This window comes from Magallana gigas, chromosome 1, assembly GCF_963853765.1.
Source record: "Magallana gigas chromosome 1, xbMagGiga1.1, whole genome shotgun sequence".
Taxonomy (NCBI): domain Eukaryota; kingdom Metazoa; phylum Mollusca; class Bivalvia; order Ostreida; family Ostreidae; genus Magallana; species Magallana gigas.
In genome coordinates, this window is record NC_088853.1 from 22,580,290 (window position 1) to 22,596,609 (window position 16,320).

The 16,320-nt window shown below is 35.4% G+C and overlaps 1 protein-coding gene across 1 annotated transcript; it reads right to left on the reverse strand.

Moving 5' to 3' along the window:
• Positions 1-418: 418 nt before the first annotated feature.
• On the reverse strand, positions 419-5,274 carry LOC117685909 (uncharacterized). Its single transcript, XM_066085572.1, has 6 exons — positions 4,613-5,274; positions 2,793-3,339; positions 2,391-2,642; positions 1,733-2,284; positions 1,330-1,548; positions 419-895 (listed from the first exon to the last, which is right to left on the reverse strand). Exons 2-6 carry the CDS (start codon positions 3,336-3,338, stop codon positions 419-421), a joined length of 2,046 nt encoding a protein of 681 aa, XP_065941644.1. The 5' UTR covers position 3,339; positions 4,613-5,274.
• Between the last annotated feature and the right edge of the window lie 11,046 nt (positions 5,275-16,320).

A 16,320-nucleotide genomic window follows, 5' to 3' on the forward strand; every position in this document is an offset into this window, starting at 1 on the left:
TGTATATAAGCTTATGTGTAAATATTGGCATTTCTGGTGCAGTGGTTCTTGAGAAGAAGATTTTTAAAAAATTTTCCTATGTATTTCTATGTTAAACTTTGAACCCTGCCTGGGGCCCCAGTTTTGGTCCGAGGGTCACGATTTTTACAATTTAGAATCTTCACTATATATACAACCGTTTGTGTAAATATTGGCATTTCTGGTGCAGTGGTTCTTGAGAAGAAGATTTTTAAAACATTTTCCTATGTATTTCTATGTTAAACTTTGAACCCCGCCTGGGGCCCCAGTTTTGGTCCGAGGGTCACGATTTATACAATTTAGAATCTTCACTATATATACAAGCTTTTGTGTAAATATTGGCATTTCTGGTGCAGTGGTTCTTGAGAAGAAGATTTTTAAAACATTTTCCTATGTATTTCTATGTTAAACTTTGAACCCCGCCTGGGGCCCCAGTTTTGGTCCGAGGGTCACGATTTTTACAATTAAGAATTAGTGAATTCTGATATCGTCCAAAATAGAGATACCAGATAACACTGGTTACATGGCCGCACATCCCAACAACTCTGGTGCCAGCTTTACATTTGCAAAACCATCCATCGACCACTCCGTCACCAAAACTGACCCAGCATCTGTACTGTTTTGCGGATATATGTCTGCTTTGAATTTTGGCACACAACAATCCAGGAATCTCGTCATTGATGAGGATTTCAAATCCACCGTCTGCGTCAGTGTGTTCCTGAGCATAGGAGAGGGCCATGCGCAGCTGATACACCCCGAGCGTAAGTTGGCGCAGTTCACTTTCATCATAGCATGGAAAATCTGGAGCTACATTCTCCACATCCACTTTTGACCAGCGCATTCCTCTTCTATCCAGTCCCTCACCTTCAACACGTTCCTGTAAAAAAAATTAGTTATATATGACAAAAGTCAGAATTTGTCCTACAACTAGATTTAATTATGTCATTACATGGACGAAATTATTCAAGGATTATTAGGAATCATTCTTTGAGTATTATGAGGTGATAATTTTGGTCGTGGCATGATCAAATCCAGTAAGGCCCGAAGGGCTTTATGATAGATTAGATCACGCCCAGACCGAAATTATCACCTCATAATATTCATAGAATGATTCCTTATTACTTATATTTATATAATTTTGAACCATCATACGATTAAATATTTAAATATAAATAAGCAAACCCCGCTGGCCCCTCAATTTGGCGTCATTTGAAGTTATGGGTTATAGAGTATAAAATCGATACGTAGAGTTATCACAGGCAAAGACACTGGCACATGTAAATATATATATAACAAACATATATAAAGTACCTGTAGTGTATTTGCTCTCTGTGAAAGATGGAGCATTTTGGCAGCAACTTGTTCATCCTCTTCTGATGATCTACTAATTGGAGGCCTATACTTGTTACAGAGTGCTGCAACAATTCTAACATAGTCACCAATGAATGGGATCTGGGAATTTGGCAAGGTCTTGGACAAATACTGCCACTGTTTCAGGCGTCCATTACATGCTTCAACTACCCATCGCACCTGAAGAGTGAGAAATACATGTATAAAATAATCTTCTAATATTCAACAATCAGATGTACATTCACAATTCAGTTTGAATTACCTGTGTTCATGAAGATTAATAAATATTTTGAAATTAACTCAATAGTATATAATTACATAGGTATATTATTTCTAAAAAATAATAAATATTATTACGAGTTACCTTTGTCACTACTCTTGATAAGTTAGAATCAATAGTTGAGAGCTGCTTCTCTCCCCGTTTCATAAATGCTGGCATCTCTAACTTTATCCCAACATCTTCCAGAACATCTTGGGCATCTCTGAAGCCACGGTCCACTACAAACACATCCTCCTCTTGAAGCCAGTTCCTGAGTTCCTCAGCATTATGGTAAATCATGTGCCTCAGTATGCTGGCGTCATTGTTCTTACTGTCTGCTAGATAGGGGCCAAGAACTGACACAATGTACCCAGTCGTTGTCACCACCATCATGGGTTTCACAAGAGGCCTGTGTTTGTGCATGCTATATGATCTACGAGCAAAAGCAAAATTTGAACTTTTCTGTATATAGATATATGTTCCATCGAGAACCAAAATTGCTGGATTCGATGTAACATCTTCAGTCATGAGATTTCTGGCCAGTTGTCGGGTGTGGTTCTGGATCACCTCCTCGCGTGTTATGTGGTTAAATCCAAGATTGTGTGGCACAAAGTCTCTCATAAGTGAAGTTCGTGCAGAAACTATAGCTCGGCGAACCTGGAATATATCATATTTAATTAATGAAAATCGCCTTTATATATCAAATAATAAAAAAAACATGTGTAAAAATATTTGATTTTCATATCAATTATAAAATTCTTACTTGAAATTTAGTCATATGAAACAAAACAGCAAGCAGTTTGTTAGAAAGAGCTGATCTAAGTTTCATCAGGAGGATGGCAATACATGTCCTCTTGCTCCGATTTCTAGTTGAGTTGATGCTGGTAACTGACGATACAATGTCGTGAAATTCCCGTCGAGAAAATCCAGTCAGTACTCTATACTCATCGTCATCCATACAGCTTTCATCATCAAAGTCAAGCCTTGACTGTTGGAATGCCTTCTCTCGCAAGTCCTACAAAATGAAAATTATTATCATCGTTTACATGCTACATCATCATTGTTGTCATCATCAACGCCATCAAAATTCTCCTCTTCACCAACATTAATCATTACTTTAGTTTTACATTATCATGTATTTTGATTTCATGCAAATTGTTGATACCTTTATGAGACTGAGGATGAATGTTTTGTTGAGCGTTGTGCTTTCATTGGTCCTGATCTGCTGCATAGCATCATCAACCATTTTCCCATTTTCTAGATGTCGCACACAGCATCTTGCTCCAGATGGAATGATGATTTCTCTCCTAATAAACACTAACAGCCGAACATGATGGGAAACAGCCACAAGCTTTGGTCCTGGTTTCTTGCAAACAAAGCAGTAACCATGGCTCTGTGATGATGATGGAATAGGCAAGGGTACAGATGGGGGACTTGGGAATGCATGTTTTGGACGCTTCTGCTTGGGTGACGCAAATGTTGGATCCTCTGTTTCCTCTTGGGGAGCTATTCTCGGCAACACAGATTCCCTTGTCACTGAGTCTTTGACTTTCCGACACTTGTGACGACACTTGTTACAGAGAACATCTGTTTCCTCAACATTTAAGGAAAAATGTTTGCGTAATATTACCAGAAATGTACTAGCTGGGCGTCTTTCATCAGGAGGGGCCTTTCTATTACAAAGCACGCATCTATATTGTTTCCCATCCATCCTTAAAAAACAAAAGGTGATATTAATAAGCTTAGTATTAACCACACACATTTGATTTCTGATTTTTTTTCCAATATACATTCATAGATATTAAATCTGATTCAAGAATCCTCAACACCCTGTGAATTATGATCTTTATGACAGCTTAAGTACATCACAATATGGCTTCCATCTACCAACCTGCGTCATGAGTTTAAATTCTGCCATGACTTTTTTTTTTCACAAAGAATAAGTAAAATTTTTAAAAGCTGAATTGTTTTTTATTTATTTATTTATTTATTTTTTTTTGGGGGGGGGATTTTTAAGTCAAACCCATGCTTAAAATCCATATCTTTAAGTTATTTTTTTAAAAAATGGGCTGGTATGCAGAACTTATACATGTACTGAGGGTATGCTGAAGACCATGAATAATTATGAATATTGATATATTCAATTATTCATTTTTAATCATTTTTTTTAATCAGTAAAATAAATCGTATGCTTAAATATTTAAGTTTAATATTGCCTATCAGCTCTATATTCTAGTACACCCCCCCCCCCCCCCCGTTCACAAAAGACATTCAAAGTTTTTGTAAGTAACAAAAACCCATAATTTTTTTTCAACAGATTTTAATATTGTGATATATGTATCTAAAACTGTTAATTTATTGTAATGATATCATTTTATTAAATAATAGCAAAGCTTCATATGCGAATGAAATGCCGCCGGTATAAAGTAAATACTGTAACTTTTGCACCACTCTGTATCCATCGAAACTTTTGGTACAGACTATACGTGATATAGATCTATATTTAGCACTTGTGAATACACTGTACCTGTAGCATAAGACTTAAATATCCCCATCGTACATAATTTTGATATCATAAATATGATGAGATAAATTGATTCAAGTTTGCAACAAAGATTCACGTTTCATTGAGTGTATACATGTACTTATCGGGGCACTTACATGTATATTCACGCAGACGATAGTTAATTTCTACTTGTCATGTTTACATATTGCAGGCTTGAAATAGAAAGCATTTTATCTTTATAAAAAAAATAATACTTAACAACAATCATTTACAGAAAATAAAGAAATCAATTACCTTCTTCTATCCCCGGCAAATGGATAAAATATCATACAATTATAGGACCTATATATATTGTGCATGTGTGTATGGTGTCTGAGCGTGATTGATAAAAACATAACGTTATCGCGTTATATCCTTTAAATAAGAATACAAACGTTGCAAAGATAGAACAATTCGATGATTTATAAAAACCAAGTTACCTAGCTGCTTATTGTCTGCAATTTCCACGAATCGTGGAACAGTTCATCTCTGGAACCATCTGATGTACATCGCTTTGTTTACAGCATCCATAACAACCAAAATGGCATCCCCTCCGTATGAATGACTCGGTTTTATCCGGATTGTGTTTTTATTATTGTGTTAATTAACAGATAAAAATGCTCTTACACAAAAAAACAAATGGATATTTGTGATTTTTGACCGAAATTTGACCTCATTTTCGCTTCTATAGACGAAATACGCGAAGTGGTTACTCTAAATTGCATTTTGATTGGCGACGATCTATAAAACTTAAATTGATATTTGAACCCCTCCGACAACGTCGCCCGGGACGAAACTTTCAGGATAAGTACATCTTGCAATTAACTATTCTTGTACGGAAAATCGTTCCGGGCGACGAGGTCGGAGGTGTTCAATTTTACTCATTTACATCAGATTGACCAGCAAAAAGGCCATAAAATGGCATATCGACGTTACTTTGATGGATCATTTCCTACGCATGCGCATGAATGTGCCGATTCTAACATGGTATTACAAGTTATTATGACCTCCTCTTTATATTATATGCGGACAACTTATCGGAATCGCAAGATATTTTTTCCCATAAAAACCGTGCAAATTCTTAAGGAAACCGTACCTAGTTCTTTCACATCATGTATTTTTTCTACCAATCACAAAGAAGAGAAAGTGCAATGTTTATTGTCGGGATAACTCAGTTTCAAAACGCTTGTCATTGTAATATCATTAAAAACATGAATTGTAAACATCTTCTGCTGGGCGAAAAAATTTCAAACAAGAAGATTGATGCATCAATCAAGAAAGTGGGTGTATTTTGTTTACGAAGATATGTTGTTCTCTGGATGCAGCTACATGTAGTATCTACATCGCAGATCTCAGGATAATATTCTCAGCATGAAGTATTTTAACTTTTTACTCCCTTATTTTAAGCATGTTAAATGTATGCATAAAGCATGAATTAAAGAGTAATGACGTATATTTTCTTTAAAATAAGAAAATCAATTTATATCGGGAATATTTCATTTGTATGGACAGATATTAAGATTATTTTTGGTCCCTAACTTCACTGAAATTTGTCACCAAAACACTGAATTATTAAACATTCAATGATTGATTTGTGCATTAAAACTAGAGAATTGAGGTAGTACCCTAGCTAATTCACATCATATTCATAACGTGCAAATGGTGTCCTTCATATACCGGGGTGTATAATTTAATCTGAGTTTGTCTGACAAATGTTTTACATTTAGTGTGCAATGCATATTTATGATTGTGAATGCAGATAAGTTCTTTCTATTATATATAATTTTCAAGTATTTATAATGCATATTGCTCCAATAATCTCGCTATTTGCTTTTATTTTTATGGCAGATTGGCGGAATTTAAACATTTATTGTATTTTTTAATCATATACGAATAGTTTACCCATTTTTTTTTTTTTGGGGGGGGGGGGGGATTAGAACGGGGAAATATTTTACGTGTCTGTCAAAGATTATGATATTTACAAAATTAAGTTTTGATTATCTTTTGTTTTCCATTGAATTAGTTATTGGTCGTAACTTTTTTTTTTTGATTTTAATAATTTATTTGAATTCTGGGTACGAAGTGACCTGGGTATGAGTATGTTAGGCTACGATTTGAGATGAAACATAAACAAACCCCGAAATTTCAAATCGAAAGTTGGAGGAAAATCGTCTATTGTGTTTTCAAAAAGTAATCAGAAAGCAAATTTAATTCAAATACATGATGTTATTTTAATAACAATGAATTAAAACTGCTTTATTGTTGAAACACGTTTTTTTTGTCCCATCAGATGTCCTGAAAATTTGATCGGATCTAATGCAACTGTTGAAAGTTGTAGGAAACGAAAATTTGTTTTCTTGATTAGGAATTATTTTTTCAAGAGCACACTAGGTAGGTTTGAATGTATTTTTCACTCAATAAATTATCATCAAACGTGAAGTTAGTACGAGATTCAAATTCAACATGGATGCCGGTGATGTCACTGTGCGTGAGGATATTCTTTTCTCCTCCATCTAGGAAATGTTTTTCAACTTCATAGATATAAAATGTATTTTCTATTTTAGACATGTAATGATGGTGTTTTTGTAGATAAAGACAACAACTCCAACGTAGGGTTCTCTATTATGACTTTATATTATATCATAATAGAGAACCCTACGTTGGAGTTGTTGTCTTTATCTACAATAACACCATCATTACAATGGCGCCCACGTTGGGACTGGCTGGACATACATACTGAAGCAGATGCGCCCTACGATGGATGCGTAACCCGGAGGACCCCAGGACGGACCAGGAGGAGCCCCAGGACGGATCAGGAGGAACCCTAGGACGGATTAGGAGAAACCCCAGGAGGAGCCATCAACCGGACCAGAAGGGACCTATCAGGACCAGGATTGAGGATCAACCCCAGGACTAGGATCCCTGTCAAGGACCAGGATCATTCACATTGTGAAGATAGTGACTTCAGTGTTATCCATTGAACCTCTGACAGTCAATTTATTGAACTGTATGTGTTTTTCATTGTTTCAAGATTTGCCAGCACGGTAAGGTAGAATTTTTTGGTGCATGTAACATTTTTTAAGTTAATCTTTAAGATTACTTAGCACATTTTTTGTCTACCTTATAATTAGTTTCAGACGTCTGAATTCCCCTTGAGTTGTAATAAGTATTCATTGGTATTTAATTTAGATTCTTGTCATCTTAGAGACTTAGACTAGATTAGTTTGTAATATATATTCATTTTTTTTCATAAACATCACAGTTATTTTTTAAGTGTTATAATTAGCACTTATTTTCAGCAAATTTGTCATTTCATTTTTCATTTCATATTCATTAATTATTTGGTAATCATAATTTTTTTATTTGAAAGATTTTCCTTTTGAGCATTGAAATTATTTAAAACACTATCATTTAAGAACTATATTGAGATACAAGTAATATTTTCCTGTTTAAATTTTTGTCACGCTTGAGTGCACAAGCCAAATATTGCCATTTTCTTGAGAGTTATCTTTCATTGAAAGTAATTATTTTTTTATAAAGTTAATTAAATTTTTGTATCTTTTATTTAATTTAAGTACTACAGTACTAGATATTTTTCATTTTTTTTATAATTTTATAATCATTTAGTACATTAAGGTATTTTTTTTAGATATTATTACCCAGTAGTTATTCTTATAAGCTAGAATATTTATTTAGCAGTATATTCAATTAAGGTTTATTACAAGTCAATCAATTTATTAATCTAGTTATTCACTTAAATTAACATTAAGATTTTATTAAGATAGTTTATTTTCAGTTATTAGCTAAGTTATCAGTTAGTAGTAGTCATAGATATTTAATTAGAAATTTAATTTAGAATATTAAGTTATAAATATCCGAAACACCGATTCTGAATTTAATCCTTTGAAAATAGCTAGCAAACCGTGTTCCGAAATCGAAACATAAACAATTCAGCATGGCAGAATTATCCCCAGACGAACTCAATCAAATTGCGTCAGTTTTTAAAGAACTGAATGTAAAACCAAAAGCTGATTCTGCTCAAGATTTCAAACAATGGATGACTCAATATGTCACACAAATGAATGAAGAGGAGTTTGTTAATGTTAAAACAGAACAACAAACTGAAATTGTTAAATCAGCAGCATCAGGAAGCAACACTAGCTCCTATATCCCAAAGATCTCTTGCTTTTCTGGAGACGGCAGCAAGAACGACACTACTTATGATCTTTGGCGATATGAAGTGGATTGTTTAATTAAAGAGAAATACAAAGAGGAATCTATCGCTCAATCAATTAGAAGATCACTAAGAGGAGATGCTGGAAAAGTTGCAATGAGACTTGGTTCTGGAGCCACTGTAACTCAGATACTGGACAAGATGGAGAGTGTATTTGGAACAATAAAACGAGGAGAAACCATTATGGAACAATTTTACAGTGCTCGACAACAGAAAGACGAGGATAGCATGAGTTGGAGTTGTAGGTTAGAAGAGATTTATAGAAAAGCGGTCATTAAAGGAGTTGCGACACAGGCAGATGCTAATGAGAAATTAAGATCCAAATTCTGGAATGGATTGCATCAATGGATTAAGGATATCACAGGATACAAGTTTGATGCACTCACAAATTTTGATGAACTTAGGAAGGAAATCAGACTTGTAGAAAAAGAACATGTAACGAAAAGAGCACAATCAAACATAGCTGTAACATCGAGTGAACCTGAGACACAAGATGAGATCAAGGAACTCAAAGGAATGATTCAACAGCTTACCACCAAAGTCAGTGCTATTGAACAAGGAAGTACGTTCAAGAGATTCGAACAACAACCAACAAGTTGGGATCATAAGGATCAGCAACAACAATACCGTAGAGGAAACTACCAATCCAGAAGTTCATATGGTAACTATAGCCGTAGTCCAAGATATAATCAAGGATATTACCGCCAATATGAGTATGGCTATGGTGACCAAGAATCTAATCTACAAGAGACCGAAGATGGACAACCAATATGCTATAGATGCAAACAACCTGGCCATATAGCACGTAGATGTACTGTGCGTATGGATCACAGCCGGAGAAATTTAAACATCAGAAGACCTTCGTTGCGGGGCAGACGATAGGTCATTACAAGAAACGCCCTTACCAGAGTAGACCAGTTGAACTAGTAGGAAATACCTCTGAAGTTGAAGCAAGTATAGAAGGACACTTAGTTCGAGCATTGATTGACACTGGATCTACTGTTTCAACAGTCAGCAATGATTTTTATACAAACCACCTTCGTCATTTAGAACTCCACCAAATAAGAGAACTTTTAGAAGTGGAATGCGCTGATGGTCAACAGTTGCCATATTATGGTTACATCGAGGCTAATATCCAAAGTACTGGAATACCACAATCACTGAAACAGCCACTTAATTTTCCATTACTTGTTGTATCCACCAGCAATTACAACAGCCAAGTACCACTTCTTATTGGGACCAACATATTACAACACATGCTAGATGTTGTCAAAGACAAATACGGAGACAGATATCTGCAGGAAGCTGCATTGTTTACGCCTTGGTATTTAGCTTTTAGAGGCATGACCATACGAGATAAAGAACTTGCTCGCAACAACAATAGACTTGGAATTGTAAAATCAGCTGAAAACTTTTGTATTTCTATACCACCAAATTCAACAGTCTCAATATCTGGATACATTGATAAAGCAATACCATATCAATCTACAACAGCAGTTCTACAAGCTACATCTCGCTCTGTTATTCCATCAGACCTGGATATTGTACCATCACTTACAGACTACTGCTATCCAGCAAATCATGTGATAAGAGTGGACATTGATAATATCCTACCAGGACAGTACAAGTTCCACCAAAATCTATCTTGTGTGAGTTGCAGCCTGTAAAACTTGAACCAGATCAAAGAGCTATACCTTGTGTTAATCTCCAACAAGCAAAAGATGTCCTGAGTTTAGTTACAATTGAAGATGAGGGACTCACGACTTTAGAGAAACAACAAGCAGAGAATTTATTGAGGAAGTATGAGGATGTTTTCTCCAAGTCAGATATAGATATTGGACATACTAGCATTGTAAAACATAGGATTGATCTTCATGACGACACACCATTCAAACAACGTCCAAGACGTATTCCACCTGCTATGTTTGAAGAGGTTAAAGATCACTTAAGAAAGCTGTTAGAAGGAGGAATTATAAAGAAATCTAAGTCGCCATGGTCGAGTAATGTTGTCCTTTGTCGAAAGAAGAATAATGAATTGCGCATGTGCGTAGACTATCGACAACTGAACTTGAGAACAAAGAAAGATTCCTACGCATTGCCACGTATAGAGGAAATTTGGGATGCATTGGCAGGAAATAGATTCTTTACCATATTGGACATGAAGAGTGGTTACCATCAAGTTGAGTTACATGAAAAGCACAAAGAGAGAACGGCATTTACTGTTGGACCTTTAGGCTTTTATGAATACCATCGCATGCCATTTGGTCTTGTCAATGCTCCTGCCACTTATCAAAGGCTTATGGAAGAATGCTTTGATGGACTTCACCTAGACATATGTTTCATCTATCTTGATGACTTGATAATTTTCTCCAAAACCTATGAAGAGCATGTAGAACGTTTGGAAAAGATTTTTCAGCGACTTAGGGAAGTAAATTTGAAGCTATCACCAAAGAAATGCGAATTCTTTAAAAAGAAAGTCAAATATGTAGGAAATATTGTCAGTGAGGAGGGGATAGAGCCAGACCCAGATAAGATCAGCAAGGTACAGAATTGGCCGAAACCAAGAAATTCAGATGAAGTTCGCCAATTCTTGGGTTTTGTTGGATACTACCGAAGATTCATTGAGGGATTTTCAACAATAGCTCGTCCATTAAATGACCTCCTTCCTAATACTAAGAAGAAAACAAGAAAAGGTGTTAGGACATTAAAAGTAGATGACAAATGGAAATGGGGAGATGAACAAGAACAGTCATTCAGAAAACTAAAGGAGAAACTCACTACTTATCCAATTTTAGGATTCCCAGATTACTCATTACCATTCGAGTTACATACAGATGCCTCATCATCAAGCATTGGCGCTGTATTATATCAGACGCAAGATAATTTCAAGAGAGTTATTGCTTATGCAAGCAGGAGTTTGTCAAAATCTGAAAAGAATTATCCTGTTCATAAATTGGAGTTTTTGGCATTAAAGTGGGCTGCATGTGAAAAATTCCGAGATTATCTATATGGAGGCACATTTAAAGTGTACACAGAAAACAATCCGCTCACTTATGTATTAACATCAGCAAAACTAGATGCAGCGAGCCAGAGATGGATCGCAGATCTAGCCAGCTTTAATTTTGAGATTCTGTATCGACCTGGAAAACTTAACGCAGATGCAGATGGATTAAGCAGAATACCAAACCAAGAAATCATTACATCTGATTCCATAAAGACCATATGCAACTCAATTGGAAACAATGGTCCATATATACAATGCTTATCCCTATCTTCATCAGCAGTTGACAACCAACCGGATTTGAGTGATCAAACAGAGATTGATGTTTGTCGTCATCAGTACAATGACCCAGTACTAAGATTCTGGATACCATATGTGCGAGATGGGTATAAGCCAGAGAAACATCATCTACCATACAACAATGTACAGTACCATGCTTTACTTCACAAGAATTTTGAAAAGCTAAGACTACGAGATGGTGTATTGATCAGAGAGACAGTTGTCAATGAAAATAAGAAGACACAGATCATTATACCGAGATCATGTATTCCAACAGTACTGTACCACCTTCATACGGACATGGGACACCCTGGCCGCGAGAAGACTACCAGTCTAATCAGAGATAGATTTTACTGGTATGGCATGACGAAAGATATTGAACACTTCATATCCAACTGCAGGAGATGTCTTCTCAGAAAAACACCAACTACAGAAAGAGCTCCACTTACCAACATAAAAACTTCACAGCCTTTGGAACTTGTATGTGTGGACTACTTAAAACTAGAGAAATCAAAAGGAGGATATGAAAATGTGTTGGTCATCACTGATCACTTCACTCGTTATGCTCAGGCTATAGCTACGAGAAATCAAACTGCCAAAACTACAGCCGAGGCATTGTTTAACCATTTCATAGTCCACTATGGAATACCTTTGCGGCTTCATAGTGATCAGGGTGCCAATTTTGAATCTAAGATTATACAGGAACTCTGTCATATATTGGGCATTAACAAGTCTAGAACAACGCCATACCATCCAATGGACAATGGATTGACAGAACGCTTTAACCGGACTTTAATAAAGATGTTGGGAACTCTTGAGAATTCACAAAAACAAGACTGGAAGTCACATATTTCAAGTTTAGTTCATGCATATAATTCTATGAAGCAAGAAACAACAGGTCAATCACCTTTCTTTCTAATGTTTGGCAGAGAAGCGAGACTTCCAATAGATTTACTATTCAGAACAGAAGAACAAAATCAACCAGAAAATCTCAACACTTATATAAAATCTTTGAAATCTAAATTAGAACAATCATACAATTTGGCAAAGAAATCTATCCAAATTGCTCAGGAAAAGCAGAAGAAAAACTATGATATCAAAGCAAGAGGTGCTGTTATTCAACCCGGGGATAAAGTACTGGTGAAGATAGTTGCTTTCGATGGCCCACATAAGTTGTCAGACAAGTGGGAAGAAGACCCATACATTGTAATTAGTCAACCTAACAAGGACATTCCTGTATACATAGTTAAAAAGGAAAATAACTTTTCAAAATCAAGAACTTTACATAGAAATTTGCTACTTCCAATTGGACATGTTGATTTGCTAGAAGAAAAACCAAAGCCAGCACCAAGGAAATCAATCAAAATGAAAAGAAGATCTCAATTGAATGCTTCAAAATATGAAGATTCTGACTCAGATACCAACAGTGAGGAGATAATGGTGCATGAAGCAGATTCCATTGCACATAGCAACGACGATACTGTTGCTTTGAGAATAGAGAATTCATTGGCCAATGAAGAAGATAACAACAATGAAGAAGATAACAATGATGAAGAAGATAGAAATGAAGAAGATACTCAGATAAAGGAAGTACCGGTAGAAGTAGATACATCTACAGATAGTGATGATGCTGAAGATGATACTGAAGAAGATGATGATGATGATGATAATGATTTGGATAATACCAATTCTAGAGAAAATCCAGCTTATGAACAGCAGACAGAACCATTACCAAGGAGATCTCAGAGAGCAAAGAAAACACAACATCATGGATTACAAGTGGCGATTATATAGTAAATCAACAGGTATTAACAAAACAACCAGATTGGAAGATAAGAGCAGACTACCTTTATCACTAAATTAGTGATAAAGTCTATAGAATTACGAGGAGAGATATAGTGCGTTTTTATAGTTTTTAGGATATTTTATTTACAGTTTTCTTGCAGTCATGAAGGTTTAAAAGTAATTCAAATTACTCGTAGATATTTGTTTTGATAAGTAATAAATGACGAGGACGTCATTTCACGAAGAGGGGAAGCATGTGATAGGGTGATATTTCATATTAATTAAGTCATAATTTCATTATCATGAAATTATTAATTAATAGTTCTATAAATTATAAGTTTACAGTATTTACTATAAAAGTTGTCAATATAAACAACTTTATGTACAACCTAACAGTATGTAAATAGCTACAGTTATTTATATAGTATGACATCACAATGGTCATTATGGTCAGTGTAAACCTGTTTTAGTTAATTATTATCACATGGTCAATTCTATTTTTGAATTCTCCATTTCATTGGTCCTTTAAATTCCCTCTCTTTGCTTTGTCCTTTTTGATCTGATCTTCATACTGACCAGATGTATTTATATTAAGACCAAGAAGAAATCTATAGACTGTAAGTAATTGTTTTATATTTTATGCTATTAAGATTACTGCTTATTAATAAAGTATATTATATTTGCTAGATAAGTCAATGATATATAGTGAAATGTAAATCTATTTAAATGTAAATTATCATGAGTGAAAACTTAGTGTTTGAGCAACACTCATTATAGTTATTTTAACAATCTTAAGCTAGATAACCTAAATGTAGTTTTAAGAGTATTGTTATATGTATATAGATTCCATACCTGAAGAATATAGAAGGATCATGCAGATGCAGATCAATTAGGCTTTGTGTCACACATAGGTATGCATATATATAAATAAATATCAGATTTGATACTTATTGCCTAAGTTAAGTTTAATATGTTTTATCTATTAAACATTAATAACTATCTAAATTATTAATTACACAGGATAAATATTATTGAACTCTTTATATATCAGTTAGCACTGTGATAAGGGGAATAACTCTTGCTTGTAAACTGTGCTTGGCAAAATCATGAAATGGATGTTTTGATTCTTATACAATGCAATGATATATTATGTGTGATCTATTTTATTTTTATGATGATGTGATATTGATAAATTAATCATTGTGATACATGTATTGTTAAATATTTCAGAGCTTATGATATAATATAAAGTCATAATAGAGAACCCTACGTTGGAGTTGTTGTCTTTATCTACAATAACACCATCATTACAGACATATATATATACGTGTTGTCTATAGGGAGAGCTTCGCCCTCTATAATGATTTAAACAAACCATAACATGAATTTAGTACGGTATATACTGAAGCTATCACCCAATGCCAAGGAGCTGCACATCGCACAACGATTGAACAATTAAGAAATAAAAAGCAATTTAAAAAATTAACCAGGATATGAAGTTAGATGGTTTTGTGATCAAAACCTGTGAAGCCCGAAGGACTTCTCAGTAGATTTGATCACGTACCACCCAAGTTCATATCCCGGTGAACTTTTTAACATTGCTGTTTATTACTTATATTTACGTTAACGTTTGAACAAGACAAACCGTTCAAAACTGTTAAAATAACCGAGATTTTATGTTTACAAAAATCCAACCGACAAACGATAAGCCCGTGCTATGATCATCGTGACGTCACAAAAACGTTCATACAGAATTGAACGTTTTCACTATTATATAGGTTCATTAAAAGAAGCATATTTGCAAATGTAATTAAGAAATGAAGATAATAATTGCGTGGACCCTGAGGTCCACGCAGAAAATATAAAAGCGAGGTTAAACCGGATGCTATGGGGAAAATTCAGCCTGCGCATGAGCTAGCCTGGTTCCTGTGCGTAATGGGTAGCTCAGGGAACCAGGCTAGCACACGTTTTTCTGAATCGGGATCGGGATTCCGTGCCATATGCACAAATAAGTTCAAAGGCGCTGTAATTCCCGATTTTCGATAGTCAAGTCATGCAAGAGTTATCCTTCGTGAATGCAGGTATTGTTCACTTCCGGTTATAAACAATAACATGGGGAAAAATTACTGTGCCGTTAAAGACTGTCACAATGTCTCTGGGCGTATTGGTAGATTTGGTAAACCGGTAAAACTGCATGAATTACCAAAGAAACAACACCTTCGCACTGCGTGGCTTAGAGCTATAAGCCGTAAACACTTTAATCCCAAGCGAACTCAGGTTAGAATTTCTCTCAGTAAATTGGAGGCACATACAAATCGCCGCCACCTTACATGTTATAAAAACGCACTTTCCTCAACGAATCAGGACCCTCCCCCTTGCCTCCTCCTCTCTCTCTCTCTCTCTCTCTCTCTCTCTCTCTCTCTCTCTCTCTCTCTCTCTCTCTCTCTCTCTCTCTCTCTCTCTCCCCGAAAGCTTATTGATGATGAACTTTTTCATTGGAGGCACATACAAATCGCCGCCACCTTACATGTTATAAAAAAACGCACTTTCCTCAACAAATCAGACCCACTTCCATGCTTCCCCCCCCCTCTCTCTCTCTCCAAATGCTTATTGATTATGAACTTTTTCATTGAATTCAGGTGTATTCTGACCACTTCCCTGAAGGAAATGGAAGGACTTGGAACAACCAAGTTCCAACCCTTTTCCTTCCTCACAAGACAGTGAAATCAGTAAAGTAAGACTGTCAACGAACAGTAATAAGTTGAACATAGAAAGTCCAGCCCAGGCAGTAGATGTCAATGACCACAAGTGAGTACTGTAACACTTTGTATCATAATAACATGTTATAC